The sequence below is a fragment of the Cyprinodon variegatus genome, unplaced genomic scaffold, assembly GCF_000732505.1.
Source record: "Cyprinodon variegatus isolate N-32 unplaced genomic scaffold, C_variegatus-1.0 Scaffold181, whole genome shotgun sequence".
NCBI classification, from domain to species: Eukaryota; Metazoa; Chordata; class Actinopteri; order Cyprinodontiformes; family Cyprinodontidae; genus Cyprinodon; species Cyprinodon variegatus.
Window position 1 is genome coordinate 824424 of NW_015150634.1, and position 17637 is coordinate 842060.

General features: G+C 37.2%; 1 protein-coding gene across 1 annotated transcript in view; it reads left to right on the forward strand.

The window, feature by feature from the left end:
- Positions 1-17469, forward strand: part of LOC107087367 (rho GTPase-activating protein 20-like) — a 49528-nt gene extending 32059 nt beyond the window's left edge. The window contains exons 12-15 of the mRNA XM_015378909.1: positions 1551-1660; positions 1998-2187; positions 12424-12532; positions 14292-17469. Of these exons, the coding sequence (XP_015234395.1) occupies positions 1551-1660; positions 1998-2187; positions 12424-12532; positions 14292-15910 (2028 nt within the window). The 3' untranslated portion in view covers positions 15911-17469. The remainder of the gene's footprint in view (positions 1-1550; positions 1661-1997; positions 2188-12423; positions 12533-14291) is intronic.
- Positions 17470-17637: the final 168 nt, after the last annotated feature.

Sequence of the window (17637 nt, forward strand, 5' to 3'; positions counted from 1 at the left end):
TAGCTTGCCAACTCTACCTCCTGTTTACTAACTCAAAGCATATCGTCAGCGAATTATGACATCACACTCAAATTGACTCATTAATTCTTCAATAGATGGAAACACGTCTAAATCTCCTTTTGTTTTTTGTTTTGTTGTTTTTTTTACATTGTCAGTCTGGCAATGTGGCAATAAGAATAATTGTCTTGATGCCAAAAAGAGCCCAACAGATTTTACTTTCACAAGTGGAGCAGTAGGGCTATTGCCATAGTGTTCCGCTTGATTTATGCATATAAATAGCTTTATTATGATTATGCAGGGAGTTTTACAGATTATATCGACACTGCAATGTAAGTAAAACAGGAAAGGAAAAACAAAAAAAGGAGAAAAGATGAAAGAAAGAGGAGATAAAAGGGACATAATGATAAAACATCTTCAGTCTGCTTCATCACCTGCAAAGAGATGTAAAAAGAACAGCACAACCAACGGATATAGTATAAGAAATACAATAAATTAACACCGTGATACTATCGCTGGAGTATAAGTAGTATTATTTAATCTGACATCTATACTGTGGTAGCTGAAGATAAGATTATGGGCTTTCTGTATTGAAGTGAATCTCTAAGTACCTGGAGCCAAGCACCTGTAGTTGTTTGTGGAAGTGCACTTGTGCATGTAAAGTTTATCCAAAGGAAAAATGCTCAATAGTGGTTTCTGAACGTTTTAAATGTTGGCCCGAATTGTGCATCAAATTTGGATGGAAACACAGCTACTGTACTTAAGGTTAGGTTAAACAGATTTGCATATTTAGAATACGGCTGAAACAATTAATCAGGTTTATCGTGATTAATTGATTAGTGAGATGATTATAAACTAATTTAGCAATTTAGCATTGAATAGTTATTAACTAGAGTGTAGAGACTCTAAAAAATGCCTTTAGACTTAGACTTAGACTTAGACTTGACTTTATTAATCCCTTGGGATTACTCCCTTCTGGAAATTGTATTTAGCTGACAGAGCAAATCCACTTAGAGCAGTAATTATACCAAGATTAAAAAAATATATAAATGTTTTGCATTAAATATTAAAATAAAAAAGTGTGTCAATCTGCTGTCTCCAGAACTCCTCAAAGGGAAAAGTTTGAGTTTCATCTTTGGCTCTCTGATTATTAATCAATTATTCAAAACATAATTGACAGATTAATCAATTTGCAAAATAATCGTTAGTTGCAGCCCTTGTTTAGAGACCAACATACTTACCTGCATCTGTGTGTTAAGACATTAGCAGCGTCTAATAGTACCCTGTATTTTCATTCATCCCTTTTCTCCCTCTTCTCCACTTTTTATGTTCATTGCAATAAAACACATCAGTGTTTGTGGTCATACACCAACAATGTGTGAAGAAAGAACAAGGCAGTGCAAAGTGTGAAGCCGTTTCTGGTTGAATGTGAAAATGATTTGTTAGGCATACATTGAAGAAAAATATAACAAAGTTTAAGGGTTGTTAATAAAAAGTAATATTTAGTCCTTTCCATAAATGTTAAATCTTTTTATTCCACTTTGTGCCTGTAGGACTTCCTCCGCAACATCCCGGGCAGCATACTGTGTGTGGATCTGTACGAGCAGTGGATGGATGTGATGGAGGGGGATGGAGGAGAGGAGAGGCTGCCAGCTGTTCGGAGGTAAAAGCTGGAAATCCTGGAAGGGTTCATATTTAGCATCCAAATCCTTCCTGAATGCTCAGATTTTAGAATGTTTGCTATACAGATTAAATGCAGCGCTTTTATTCCAGAAGGAGCGACCTGGATTCCTTTAGCTGTGGGGGGAATAAATAACATGCAACATTAAAGCAGCAATTAAATCTAACAAGAATCTATGTGCATTTTATAGATTTAGGGCTCTAAACAACTTCTTGTTAGATCTTGTAAAAAGTCGTGTTTTACCAAGCATTGATCAGCATTTTGTGGCAGATTGTACACTTTCTACCTGCCTTCACATATCCTGATCATCGTGTTGCAGGTTGCTCCACCTCCTTCCTAGTGAGAATCTCCTTCTGCTGCGTCACGTGATCGCCGTGCTGCACCACATACAGGTCAGCGCCCACGACAACCAGATGAACGCCTTCAACCTGTCCGTCTGTATTGCTCCCAGCATGCTTTGGCCTCCGTCCCCAAGCACTCCTGAGATGGAAGGAGAGGCCACTAAAAAGGTAGAAATAACTCACTAACTGGGACTTTTTACTGTGCTGCAACTCATAGGCATCTAGTTGTTACTGTTTGGTTTTATTTAAAAGAATTGATCATGATTTAAGAAGATATGCTTATTTTTAAAATCAAGCTTTAAGAGGCATTACGATTATTCTAATGATACTGCCACCTGTGGCCAAAACACAGAATTGCAGCACTCTTCTGCTCGTTCTTGTAGCATGCGCTCATACTTAACAAGGTTTTATTGACTTTTTTCCACCTTACTTGAAGTTGCCCTTAGTGTCTGAGTAGAGCTGAATGAGGGTCGCTTCTGGATATATACAAATCCCATTTTGAATATAATGATTGTAGGGCTGCAACAACCGATTATTTTGCAAATCGATTAATCTGTTGATTCTTTTTTTGACTAATTTATTAATAATCGGATAGCTAAAGAGTCTTTAAAGACTACTTCAAGCATATGGACAAATGGAAAATGATTTTTTTTTTATTGAATGCAAAATGTTTATATATTTTTTTAACAATTTTGGTATAATTACTGCTCTAAATCAGATGCTCTGTCCATTTAATTCATGTTTCAGAGTCACTATACTCCAGTTAACGATTAATCGATTACTAATTAGTTGACGGTTATTTCAATAATCAATTAATCGTGATTAATCTGATTAATTGTTTTAACCCTAAACGATTGTTTGCTAGGTTTGGGCCATTTAACATGGACGCCCTTGACATGATATCCGCCAAAAGGCGCAGGAATTTTCAACCTGAAGTATAAGATACAGGCTTCTAGATGCCTCTGTTTCTGTCTGTTCATCAAAGATGTTTTAGCTGTAAATGGTCAAATAAAAAGGCTATTTTAAATTTAGCCCAGAAATGGGTAGCAACTAATTACAGTAACTGTTTGACCAAAATGTACACTTTTGTTTTTGTTTTTTTCCTTTAACCTCTTGACCTACCATAAGTAACTTTTCTAAATTAAGAAAAATCACCAAATAGACATCAAGTTAAAGTTTAGCTAAAATTATTATTATTTTTTTTTTGTGAACAAGCTTAGTTGTATTTATTTTAATTCTTATAATATTATTACGGCATATGGACATCGAGGTAATACACAGTAAAAAGTATGAATGGAAGTAGTTTTACCACTTTAACAAGCACTATGTTACATATTGTGTTAGTTTACTAGGTTTTATGTCTTAAAGTTTTTAATTTGATCATTTTTTTTCCTACTGTGAGTTTTTTATTTCAATTCATTTTAAGCTTGTATACTTTTATTTTTATCACTAAAGCACTAGAGTTTGCAGAATAATTTATGCTTTGGTCTGATTACATAATTTTATAAGGAAATCAGATGCCATGATCAGTCAGGTTGATTAGCCTATTAGTTATTTACTCTTAACTGGATCATTTTGTAAAAGGACACTTTTTACTTTTACTGGAATAGAATATATCAAAGTTGAGCTGCTCTTAATGAAGAGCAGTTTTTGTGGCCCTCCACCCTCCTCTCATTTAGCCTTATTGAGTTTAAAGGTACGTCACTTTTCCTGTGAGCGTTAACTATAGTTTTAACAATATGCAATCCACTGTATTTGTTTTAGTATTTCTGATAAGAACAAAAATGGAAAAAAAAGCTGAAATAAAAAAGTATTGATCCTGCACTGCAAAAACGATCTAGAAATAAGTAAACATTTCTAAAATTAAGTGTATTTATCCTTATTTTAAGTAGGTAAATGAGATGGTTTGCCAATGGAATTAGTATTTTTATTCTTAAAATAAGATAATTAGATAATATGCACTTGAAATAAGACAATGCAATTTTGCTTTTCTTATTTTAAATGTAAATTGTCTTGTTCCATTGGCAAAATTTCTATTTTACCTCCTCAATCCAAGAACAAATGCACTTATTTTAAGAAAAAATTACTTATCTAGATTTTGATTTTTTCCAGTGTGTAGTGAAGGTGGAATTACATCCAGTTCTTATTCTTTAAGGGATCACTCTTTAAATTACTCTTCTTCTTACAGTAAACAACTCTTAGACAAGACTTTAAATTTAACATGATTTTAACTAGGTTTAGCAAAGAAATGATCCCAAATGCAAACTGTCTTATAAAAGCTCCTGCTGGAGCAGTATAGCTGTCATCACTGGGAGTTATCTGTCAGGCTGTAAAATAGCCCAGACTCCTCTGTTTATCCACATCTACATGCTGCCCTGAGATAACTGACAGTTTTTTTTATGCATGCTACATCTGTGACGTCCACAGTGTCCCTGGATTATTTGATCATTTCCCATTAACTGCTTTCAACAGCTTCAATAAACACCAAAATGCATTTACTCAACTTACTAGGTTTTTTCAACTATTATTAAGACCTTTTGAGTTTTGCCACACTGGTTTTACCTTTAAAGGCCAAAGGAAAAGAGATAAAAACAAGTTCTTTATAAATCAAGATGGCTTGTCAACTGCTATCCTGACAACCAGATGGTGCAAAAAGGAAGAACTGCATCCGATAAGAGGCTCAGCCTGACAGCAAGTTGGATTTTAGCATTAGCATAATGTCATATCATCTTAAGCTTGAGACAAACCTGATATTTATTCTTAACTTTTATTCAGTCGAATCATATGAGTAACATATCGAATTGGATCGTTGGATGACTAAACTGATCTTTGTCCTACATATAAGATTCACCCTTTAAAACTTTAAAATTGGATTTTTTATTTTCACTATCAAGATTTAACTAACAAAATCATAACAGTAGAAATAAAATCAGCAATTTTGAAACCCAAGTTTTGGCTTTAAGTGTTGTAGTTTTATCCCCATTTCTTATCTTTATGATAGCTTAACCCCCCACCCCTCTTATTGAGCCACAGGCTTATCCAGCCAACCTCCAGCAAGAAAATCCAGTGTTTCCCAAAACCCCTGAATAGCCAGATCTGTGTCAGTGTGAGTAATATTGCAAGTGAGTGCGTGTTGACACAATTTCCCAGACAAACTCTGTGGAATTTTACATTTCAGCGGGATATTGTAAACAAAGTGCTCGAGTGTGACTGAGAACGCGACTTTGAAACCAACCGTTCCTGTAACAGTCGGAACGCCGAGAGGGGCCGTTACCCAAGCCTTCACGTGGCAGCCGTCATAAAATGAAATCATCACATTCTTGTATTCGACTGAGGTTGAAACCTCTGATATTACGGCAAGACGTTACAGGAAAGCTGAAGCAGTCTTAGGGGAAAGGTGCATATTTGTCAGTCATTAGCTCCAATTATCAAAACAAACCTTTGTTTATTAAACCAGCATGTTCATATAATTATTCTTCTTTTGTTGAATTAGGAGTTGTGGTATTTTATTTATTTCAATCATATCATAAAGAAAGCCTAATCGTAACAAAAGTAATGATGCATTTAAATCTAATCCTAATCAATCATTTACTGTATTTCATGTCATGCTTCCATTTAAACTTGTCTATAAGTCATGCAATGTGTTTTTATTTTTCTCTTTAGTTAAAGATATTCAGAGATAATTTATCATTAAAAAATGCCTAAACGGACTCCATACACGAATTCATTAGTTCAGTATTATCTACAAACTATGTTATGATCCATTTTAGGACTGAAAAAAATTGGATTAATCATGATTGATTGTTAAAATAAGTGTCAACAAATTTTTTAATCGATTATTCAATATCTTGAATATGCAGACTCAAACATGCCATTAGCTGAAATAAAAACGCTGTCAGAGCAGTAGTTATACAATAACTATAAAGAACAGAAACAGTTTGTGTTTAGCATAATTTGTAAAACTTAATAAGTATGAAAACAATTAAATCATTAAAAAGAAAATTGGGTAGATAAAAAATGTGAACATTTTAAATCTGTAAAAAATATATTAAAACATTTTTGATCAGGTGAAATTGGAAAAAAATGAAAATGACAAAACTAATTTAAAAAAACAAAACAAATATGAGAAAAAAGAAAAACCTTTTTTGGATAAAATTTTGTCAAAACCTTGTTTCTGTATTGCATTTTTCTGTTAAATTTCCTTTTACAAAACATATTCTTTGCTTGCAGCTGCACTAAACCATTTTGTCCATTTTTTTGCTGCTTCCATCAGAATCCGTCATGTAGCTCCTAAAAAAAAAATCCAACACACAACTCGTTCTGATTTGTATTCAGTTTTAATAGTTTATCACCGTGTGACAAAAAGTCTCTGTGGGTGGCTGCTTTGCTTATCTTTTCAAATATGTGTGTGAAAGCGAATGTGTGTGTTTCTTGGAGTGGCAGCGGTTCATTGAGAAAACATTCAAAGAATTTCCTACACTGTTCCAACGCCAAGTATGTGTGGAGAATGGTGTCACTGAAAACACCCCCTTCTTTCTTTCTTTCACACTCACACACACCCACACACACACACACTTGTCAGCACAAAAATCCTCGACACCCTCAAATACCAGAAGATCTGTTTCGCAAATACTCCCCTAGTCACATTTTCCTCACCACCACACTGGATGTTTGCATGTTCATTCCAACCATAGGCATGGAAAATAAGAAAATGTACAAAATAACAAGCTGACATTTGGGCACTTCCTGCTGGTTCCTAACCTTGTCGGCAGACACGTGGACTCTGGGATTTAGCAGATTTTGTTTAGCCAGAGTGTCTGGTTCTCCTTCATGCAGCGTATAATTTAAATGCTTTCGGCTGAACATATTTGTGTAGGAGCTTTTGAGGTAATTGCAGCTTTAGTTTGTGCACACTTTGTTTTTCTCTCAACTGTGGTTTAAAAAAAATGCTTGCCAGCCTTTTACGTCTGCCTAGTTTGGCTTTAAAAGCTACCCTGAATTTTCTCTACCGCTGCTTTAGTGACTTCTAGATTCTAATTGTGCACTGATATACAGAGCCTTGCAAAACACCCATAAGCTAACAACACAATAGCCGTTTCCCAATATGTGTACTTGTGCGTTCTCGTGCACTCATGAACCGTCATAAGCCTCAACCCTAGTCCTGTTCCAATTCACAAGAACTGAAGACCGAGGAAGGACAAAGTCCCCGGATGTTGTTCTCGCCCCTCCATATTTACCTAGAGCAGAGCAGACTTATCCGTTCTTGAGATTGACAGCTGTCCCAGCATGCACTGTGGCAACAACAGCTTCCAATGGAGCACTCACAGAGCTCAGAGGATCAAGTTAAAAGTTCTCTTTCAAGTTGCCGTTCTATAAAAGAATGTTTTAACATAATTTGAGGTGAGAACATTATACCTTTAAGCGTCACTATATGACCCATTTACCGATTTAATGCATATATTTTTTAATTATATCTGAAGTTGAGAGGACTGTGGCAACCAGCGGACCTCTGAGGCTAATGGCAGACAGGCCTAATCCTAGCCCGTCTGCAGCAGCCCTCTCTATGCATTGCCATGTGTGAAGGACCGCTGGCACTAATGGCGATTCTTTTATTTTTTTATTTGGCAAAATGTTCATTTGATTTGTGTTTATCTGACTGTTTTAATTATTATTCCCCCACTAAATGAAAAAAGTCAGAATTTATTATTATCAAGAGACTATTAATAACAGGAGGAGAAATGCAGCTCAAGACCAGTTGAGTGTTTGGTGATGTCACAAGTACACTTCTGTTCCAGTTGACCCATATTTATGCTGCAGGCTCCAGTTCTCACCAAGTCCATACTTTCCTGTGTTCTTCTCAAGAACATACTTGCCGAGGACACAAGTCCGTAATCGCGTTCTTGAGAAACTGCTAATGTTTTTTTGTGTTATACCTACATAAAGTAGCATATCAGTAACTGGAAGGAAAACATGTTTTTTTTAATTCCAAATGCATTGACCAACCTAAAAGTTGCATGAAGATTAGATTGTGGAAGAGTTTTCAATTCCATTCATATTGCTTTATTAATCCCAAAGGGAAAGTTCAGTAACTTATTTGCAATTCTTCTACAATTTCTTCTTGGTGCTAATAGCTGTAGGTGTTGGAAGAATCTTCTGTAGGGCTCTGCCTTGCACCAGATCTCGAAAAGATTCTTACTGTTGTTTTGATCATCTTTAGAAGAAGATTGTTAAAAATATATATATTATTCTTTTTTTAAATAAAGAAAAAAAAAACATATGGCTGAAGCCAAATCTGATAAGGACATCCCCAGGCTGAATCATGGTGATGGCAGCATCATGCAATTCAATGTTTTGAGTGAGAATTAATTGCAAGACTAAAAGAATCACTTTTTGCTGATATGATGGAAAATTTCGAGAAGAAGAATGAACAAATATTTTAGAATCTAGATGAGGTAATGTGGTGAGGATACGCCTCCAAAGATTTGCAGCTGTAATTGCCCCAGAAGCTGCAAATCTGTCCCGATCTCTTCACGAAAGACATCTTGTGCCAATTGAAGAACTCCATGACAGGTATTGAAGGGCCACGTGACCAAAGGTGACACGGTTCAAAGATGACGAAAGTTCTTTGCCCGGGCACCGTTTGCACGTGTCCTCGTGAAAACAGCTTGTTAAAAAAATATTTTCTGTGCTTGTAAGACGTAAAGATGACATCCAGCTGAGCTACAGGAGGAGTAGTTGTTAATCGGTTGCTGACGGATGGAAAGGTGAAAGAGTCCTGGATGCCCATAGGCTCTTTCCAGTAGTGAGTTTTATCACGTAGCAGCTTTGACTTGGTGACAGGAAGGTATTCTGGATGAGCTGAAGGAAAGCATTAAAGTGAAGCTAAACAGACACCAATAATATCAAATAGATATTTAGCTGCGTTTCCTTTATCCTTCACAGTCTTAATTTAAAGCTGCATAACTAAACAGTTTCTGAAATGTTTTTATAAATGAATCAATTTTTAATTATTTATACCATACGTTCCTATCATTGCTGGCACTTTTATTATTTCTGGCTTTCCTCTCCTTGTAAAAGTATTACAAGTCTGTAGTAGCCTACAGACTTCATTCAGTGCTCGATTGAATTGTATTCCAGCTATTATCCTTAAAACATATTTTCCGATGTTAAAATTCACTTTTTTTATGTTTGTACAAAGGAAAGATGCCAACAATCTCCTTCTATAGTTGTATTTAAAGCCTCTTTCTTAGTTTTGGACATTTATTCATAAATTGCCCTCTAATCCCTTAGATCTGCAGGCAGTTGGACAGTAAAACACAGCATTGTTACATTAAGACCTCCAAGTTTCCTGAAAGGCTTTTTCTAAGCAGGTTTATTAGATTTTAAGGTCAAATTAATCATAATAAAGAGCCATTAAAAAGTATGGGCTATATCAAGCAATGCATTGCAACTGTTATATTTTATTCCCTGACCTTTCTTACCTGTCTGATCTAAATTTGTTTGTTATAGAACTTCTTTGGCTGTAACGCATCTTATCCTTGCCTCTTCAAACTATCATCTCCATGTCCTTCCTCTGTATTTCTGCTTTCCATTTATCTAAGACCTACAAAGTTGGAGTTCAATGTAATCTTCTAGGTCAGGGAGGGGCAAAATAGGTCCTTGAGTGCCACTGTCGTACAGCTTTTGCATGCAACCCTTCTTCAACACACCTCAAATAAATAAATGACAAACGGCCAGGCCTCTGTTAAACTTACCGAAAAGCCAAGGGGTTTAATTTGGCCCTTCGCTTCAGGTGTGTTAAACCAGGGATGCATCCAAAAGCTGCAGGGTAGTGGCACACGAGGAGCCAACATTGCCTGCCCCTGTTCTAGGTGACGGCATTCCCATTTCTGGTTGTGCACATAAACAGGACTGAAACGTCAAATCTTATAAACACTAAAAAATAAAACATGTACAATTGACTAAAGCTTTCATAAATACGTAAAAACAATACAGTAAAAGCTAGAACATTTAATTACTGTTGACATTCAGCATTCAGCTTTAATGCTGAAGTTGAGTTTGGTCGTCTTGCCTTGACTTTCGAATCGTAATTCTAACTTTCAGGGTACTAACTAGGTGTAAAATGACAAGGGTTGTGCTGGAATTTTCCAGGGTATTAGAGTAAAAGGTACTAAATAGAAATACCTGCAACACAGTTAACATTTTTATATGAAAGGAAAGATAAAATAAAATCCCAGTAAAGTAAATTTAGGGTTTTTTTTTTGTGTGTGTGAAATGTTAAATGGTTCTGAATGGGTTTTGCAAGTCACTGTATATATTTGTCTCCACCGCATTTGTCACAGAGGCAGAGCAGCGGAAATAACTCTCATACAAACCCAACAAGCAAATTTCAGTGGAGACTTCCAGAGTTTGAGACTCTGATGTTTGTTTAGGACGATGTCTTTGGTGTTTAGTAAATTTTCCCTGTTTAGTTTAAGAGGCAGTTGCTTCAGACAAGTTTTTGTGATTTGTTTGAAGTCTAAGCTGATAGCAAAGCAAAGACACTGCTGGCACGTTTTACAACAAAAACCTCACCTTGTTGGAATGTCCATCCTCCCAGTAAACAGAAATCGTATGACTCACCTCACTGTGAAGCATTCAAGTTTATATTATGCTACTCGTGGCTTCAAGGAGACAAGGAGAGCGTCTGCAAATGTACAAGCTAGAAAAAGTTTTATATGAAATCACAAGGATGTTATCCAGAACTGGGAAGAAAGCATTACAGGAAGGGAACTTAATGTGTAATGCAAGCTATGGAATTCAAATACCCTCGAAGGACTTGATGTCAGTGCAGAACAAATAATCTGAAAGGCCAAAATAGAACCATTTGGTGGCTGTTTTAAACCTCTTACACAGTAAATTTTGCATTTAACTTAGTGTTAAATTAGAACTCTACATAGTGTATATTTTACTCCAGTTGTTGTAATAACTCTAAAAGAGTCAATGTACTTTGACACTGCATATTTAACACTGTGGAATTTACTGTGTACAATAGACAATACAACAAAGTCACAGAATCTCCAGCACCCTAAAGTAGTGTCGATATACAGCGGCGTTTGTTATAATGGCAAACAGTCTTGATTTCAAGATCAATTGTCTTTCTTGCTTTAGAAAAAAATGCAAAATATATAGTAATAGCCAATCCACACTCTTCTAAATGTGCTCTGTATTCTATGACAAAATTCACTCGCACGCTATAGCCCCATAACAGTTTTTCATATGACACTGGTCAGTTTTTGTAATACTGAGACACCATGTATGCCACTCATACAAACCTCCCTCAGAGAATAATGAAAGTGCTACAGAAAGTTGTTTTCGAGTCCCAGTTTTGTGTTACTTTGTCATACTACTCTATGCAGCCTCTCTGTCTACACCATTGAGGTTTACCTTTAGGATTCTGATTATAAGTAAAGTACTATTAATATTAGAAATAGTAGTAGTTGAAGATGAAAATGTTTTTACATATTTGTCAGTTTTCTTAAAATGATTGCACAAACTAAAGTTCAGCTTCCAAATATTTTCAAAGATCATAGTGCAGTGTTAATGCTAGAGGCCCTTTGTGTAAAACTTTGAATGAAGATCTGAGTCTTTCCTTCTGATTTAGTTGTGCAAACGTTAATTTGGATGTCCATCCAAGTTAAGAAGTTTCTTTAAAGTGCATTGATGACAGGAGTTGTGAATTGGCGCTATATAAATTAACTGAAATTAATTGATATATATATATGTAACTGTAATTGTTCTTTGGTCAAAAAAACAAAAACAAAGATGACTTCTAAAACAGACTTATAAAAAAAGTTGATAGCTGATGAATTTTTCTTCCCCCCTTTTTTCACCTTGGCATGAATGTCAATAACTGAGTAAATACTTTATCATCGTTTAAGAATCGGACAGCTTATATTACATTGAAGAAACTAGTTATACACTTTCAATGACATTATTTGGTAGATACAGTACATGGTGGTTTCAAAAGACAGTAAAAAAATGAAGGGTGTGTTTTCAGTGACACCATTTTGCAACAGCAAAATTTTCTTTGTATCAGTAATACTGATAGAGTTTTATTTTACAAATTTCTTCTGACTGTGGCGGTCAGACTACGTGATCTCTACAGAAGTTTGACTTTGCAGTTTGTGCTGACACAGAAACTTTGAAACTGCATGTTGGCTCAATTTCTGCTGAACTTTGGCTGCTTCCCTAAAATGAACTGATAGAACAACTGAAACAATAAACAGCAACTATCCGTCAATGTGTCTAAAGAGGAATGAAAACATAAGCTGTCAGCTGCAGAATGAAGCGTAAATAGAGAAAGAAAATGCTGATGTGCAAGCGATGATGTGATTTAACCGACATGTCTTTATTTCTCTGCAGGTGTGTGAGCTTGTGCGCTTCCTCATAGAGAACTGCAGCAATATCCTGGGAGACGTTGCCTCATTGTTCAAAGACATCAGCCAGAAGAGCAATAGCGACCATGGATCTGGTAAGAACTGAGTCAGCAGACTAAAAAAAAAGGAAAAAGATGGATGGAAGCCGCGTTTCCAAGTTTTTATGTGATCACTTTCAATCCTAAATGCTTTTAGTCCCATTTTCGAACATACAAGTGGAGCAACTTCTCACTCACTGTGATTTTTAAAACATTTATTTGCTTTTTGAAAGCAGCAATAAAGCCTCACTCTGTTCTTCCTACAAGTGATGCAGACTGAGACTTACTGTCTCTGTGTGTCTAGCCCTGTCGTCTAGGTTCTTTCAGTCGCGTTGATTGCGGTCAACAGGTTGACCTCCCCTAATTTCACTGACTGCCAGGGTCACAGGTGCTGATTAAAATCCAGATGAATCCCCTCTTTCAAACATAGCACAAACTTTTCCCCTCATGCCAAAAATAACCACTTGAGGTCAAAGAGCCCCCAGCAGGATAAAGCTTTGTCCTGTGTTCTCCACATCTTCAACAGTAGATGGCATTTTTTTTTTTTATCTTCCCTGTTAGAAGGTACTGTTACAAGAAGAGCGGGACATTAGCCTTTTTGCCCTCCAGCCAAAGTAACAAGTGGTTTTCCAACATTACTAGCCATTCAGTATCGGGAATTTATGTTTAATATGATTTAAGCTTAGATGGCGAGCTGAAGTGTACTTGAACTAGATTAACAACACTTCTGAATGCAAATAATACATTTATATAGGTCATTATCGAGTGTTCAATTACAATAACGTTCTGTGTAAAGCACTTTTTATATGAAATATGCAGTGTAAAAAGTAAAAGAAGCATGATTACTCATCCCATAGTAAAAGCGGTACAGTGAAGTAGAGGATTAAGTTTAGAAAAAAAACGTAAGTGTAAAAAAAGTCACTGTTTCAATGTTTAGGATTAAATATTATAGTAACTTGGAGCAGAAAACGTATCTGCAAGGGAATGAGAATTTATAAAACTCAGATCACTTAATTTTGTTCTTCCCGTTCTTGACTTGCCTTCTTCCACATTTCATTAAATGGCTTTTTTCCTACTATCTTGCCTTCCTTCGTTTCACTCTCATGTTTTCTTTTTGTCTGCTCTCCATATATTCTGATACGTTGAATGTTCTAGGATATTAGCACCTCCACAATTTCACATGTTCTTCACAGGGTTCTTGTCTGTCTAAAGTGACCTCTGAATGGACCAATAAGCAAACACGCACACATGCACATGAGCCGCTCATCAGAGTTTTAGTGTCATAATGTCACGTTTCAGTTTGTTTATTACTCCATTTAACTAAATTACAATTGAAAATTTTATATGAGAATCAAACCATCGAAGTGGCTTGTCAGCCAGTGCTGAAATTCAGCCACATTTAGCATGTTGGTGCGTACATTAAAGAAAAAATGGCTGCAACCTATGCTCCAGCAGCTGTTGGTAATTAAATCGATTTTAGCTTCCTTAGAATGCATAAAAATATTAGGGGCATGGCTAAACTAGTGCTAGGTTAAAATATTCCCCAAAAAATGTTTGCTTTTGTTCCTTTGGCAGTGGTTACCTCTTATCGGGGTAAAAATTGGCAAGAATTTGACGATAGGCTAGGCATCACAACATAAATGTTATAATACACCCCCAGGTCCTAAACGCAGATTTCAAGCTTGATGGAAACAATTTCAGCACAGGGTTGTTTCCGATGAGTAATATTTATACTCCTACATGTATAAGTATGTTTTTTGTTCTTTACTACCAATTATGTTTGATATTTTACATGTTTTTATCTATTTTCTCCCAGATGTCTCCTCCTTCCAAATGAATGACTCGTGCTACGACAGTCTCGAGAATGAGCTGAATGATGATCCCGAGTCCCCCTACCAGGAACAACTGCTGCTTCGTGAAAAAGCTAAGCCGGAAAGCCGCAGCCGAGACTCGGTGATCACCCTGAGCGATGGCGACCCTGAGCCTGACCCTGACACCGACCACCTACTGCAGCTTCCACCTCTTGCTAGACCAAGGAGATTTAGCCCCGCTGTGCGCCAGCCCCGCAGCAGCTCATCGAATGGACCCCGAAGGCTCAGGAGAAGTTCTGAGCCTGCCTTGGCTCTAGCAAATGTTGCATCCTCTAGTGTTGTGCTGGTTCACTCAGATAACCACCACCAGCCTTTGAGGAAAGCAAGCTATGATGCAGCGATGGAGGGAGAAGGAGAGGAGGATGAGGTGTTTGTGGAGCAGGGGCTGAACAGACTGCAGCTAAACGAAGAGGAGAAGGACAGGTGTGATCAGAGAGGAGCCAGCGGCGGTCGGAGGAAGATAAAGCACGCGCCGCCGCCTCCGCTGCGGCTCGATGCCAGTTGTTCCAGTCTGTCGTCACCAGCCACTTCCCCAACAGGATCCTCCCTCAGCTCTTTAGACTCTGCCTTCTCACAGTACTCCACTGACTATGCCCTGAATGGCGCAGCTGCTCCACAGTCGCCCAGAGACTCCCCTCCTCACAGGGACTCCCTCCCTCATTGGCAATCAACCGTCCTTCCCCCTCGGGGAAACCAAACTTCCTCCCAATCACACGGGCTTCACCCAAACACCTGGCTTAAAAAGGACCGCAGCTTGTCTCTACGACAACCTGATAGTGGACACTTGGAGGACCTGCCCGTGGTAAACGGGAACTCAGCCAGTAGCGGTTGCCCTGTCGATGATCCCGCAGTGACAAATAAAAACTGCCAGCGGCGATCAAGCAGCCCTCCGTCCTACCAACAGGCTCTCATTCAGCTTCAGCGTAACCGCTCTCCTTTTTACAGAGGGGCGGAGAAACCTCTGACTGTCAAAGAGCTAAGGCAGCTTCATGACGGGAGCTGTACTCACAAATACTCCGGCCCAACCTCATCCGACAATCCCAAAGTGATGGGAACCGAGGTCTCTCAGAGATTGTCAGGAAATGAGAGGGTGCGGCCCCCACAGAGTGTTTTCTACGGACAGACTCCCACCTCCCTGGTCCTCCAAAGGCCAAAATCCCACTCTCTTACTCCTACGGTGGAAGGTCACAAAGGAAGGAAGACCCTTCCTCGCCGGGCCTCTGAGCCAGCTAAGGTCTCAGCAACTTCGGACATCTCCAAGAGCCTTACCCTAGACAGGTCTTTTGGCCACAGATCTCAGCTGACAGAGAGGCGACGAAAAGCCTCAAACGTGGCGTCCAGTCACTCTAAGACAGAGCTCTGCCTTTCTCCTTCCGCCACTCGGGTGGTGAGGGACTACTTCTCCTCGCAGGGTCAAGCGGACGCTGACTCCTGCCTTCAGAGGAGTCAGGAGGTAGCAGTAGCGATCGCGCAGGGTAAGAAGGAGTGGCAGAGCCGGCGGTGCAGCGACCCACGACTGGAGGACTTTGAACAGCTTTTCTTTGCCGAAGAGTCATACGTGTAAATAAGAACTCTGTACAGATCACCTGTAAATGGAGGACATGTTTTTCTAATGAAATATGTTGACTCATGCGCAGCTGTTTTCAATACTGGTATTATATTCTCCATATTCACGTTGTTTTATGTTGTAAAGTACACTTGTTGGTACTCATTATTTTCAAAAGGTACAGATACGCAGGTGGATTAGGAATGTTTTCCAAATATTTAGAAGTTATTAGAGCTCTGAACAATTAATTCAGCTATAACAGCTTTTTCTTAATCAATGGGCTAAATTAGCAGCTTTATTTTTTACTTATATTCATGTTTCCATCTTCCTTCAGAAAAAAAACAACTTTTTTTCTATTTTGTTTCATTTGAAACAGTGAAGAAAACAAGTGGATGCTCTTTTTATGTTTCTGTTACACAGATGCTTTTATTATGTAAACTACTCCTTTTCTACAGGGTAACGCTTTATAAGTATTTTTCAAACTCTTACGGTTATTTATTCAAGTAAGCTCGCCTTCCACTCACACACAGCAAGGTGCTTTAGTTATTAACTCTGGTTTGGAAATATGTGACCATGATCAGAAGGTCAAAATGAGAGATCCATACATTAGGCTTCTTGATGGATTATCTTTATGGTTTGTAAAGCTTTGCTGTGCATACACTGATATCTTTTCCTAATATTAATGTTATTTTCCAGGATTAAAACAATTAATTTGGTGTTTTTAATTGTCATTTTTAACAAAAAATAAAATAAAGTTGAATCTAAGAGGACTTCCAAACACTAGCTTAGTTTTTAAGGCCAACTTCTTCATATTTCCTGCATCTTTTCAAATGTAGATGCTTGATATGTTGCGTTCACTGACAGGAAAAAGATCAGATTCTTGAGTTTTGACTCTGGTCAAGTTTAGTAAGGAGAGAGCCCGTGGCTCCAGGTTTAGCTGGAAAAAATATGCTCTTTTCTTTTAACAGCTAATTTCTCTGTGCATCCCTCATCAAAATGTGTTTTCATATTTACTTTTTTAGCATATCTATATTTTTAAGATAAAAAACCACACAATTTCCCAAGAGTACAGCTGTTTGGGTTTATATCCTCTCTGTATCTAAACAAAATTTGCCAAAAATGTCTATTGATTGCTTCAATAAAAATGAACACATTTAAACTTTTTATTACAGCAAAAGAAAAACATATGCATTTAAATCTGTTTGAAAAGGTTTTAGGACTGTTATGTGTTTTTATTTGTTAAAATAGAAGAAGGGGTCGATTGTTTTAAGTTTCTCAAAAAGTACTCTATCCTTGTTTTTTCATATATATATAATTAACTCCACTACCGTGAATTGTGTTCAGCCTGTATAGTTCTGCATATTTATGACACAGATATATGTATAAATATATATTAATATTATCCTGATTCTTTGGGTAAGGTTTGTGAAAACGAAAGGTGTATTTTTGTACAAGCCAATGCTGCTGCTGCTGTCTTAATAGAAAGTATATTTGCTACAAAACCCACAATTTGTATATTGTGTAAATCTGACATCTAATGCTCACAAGAACAAAGAGAAATGTGTTTTTTTAATAAACATTGCTTTTGTTCTCTACAATGCTTTTTTTTTTATTCATGTACAATTTGGGATGACTGGCCAAATATAATTGGATTGAAAAAGTTCTGGTTGCTAAGCAATTAGAGTAAATATCGAATATATAATTCACAAAACATATGACATGCAAATCAGTAAGCATGGATAGAT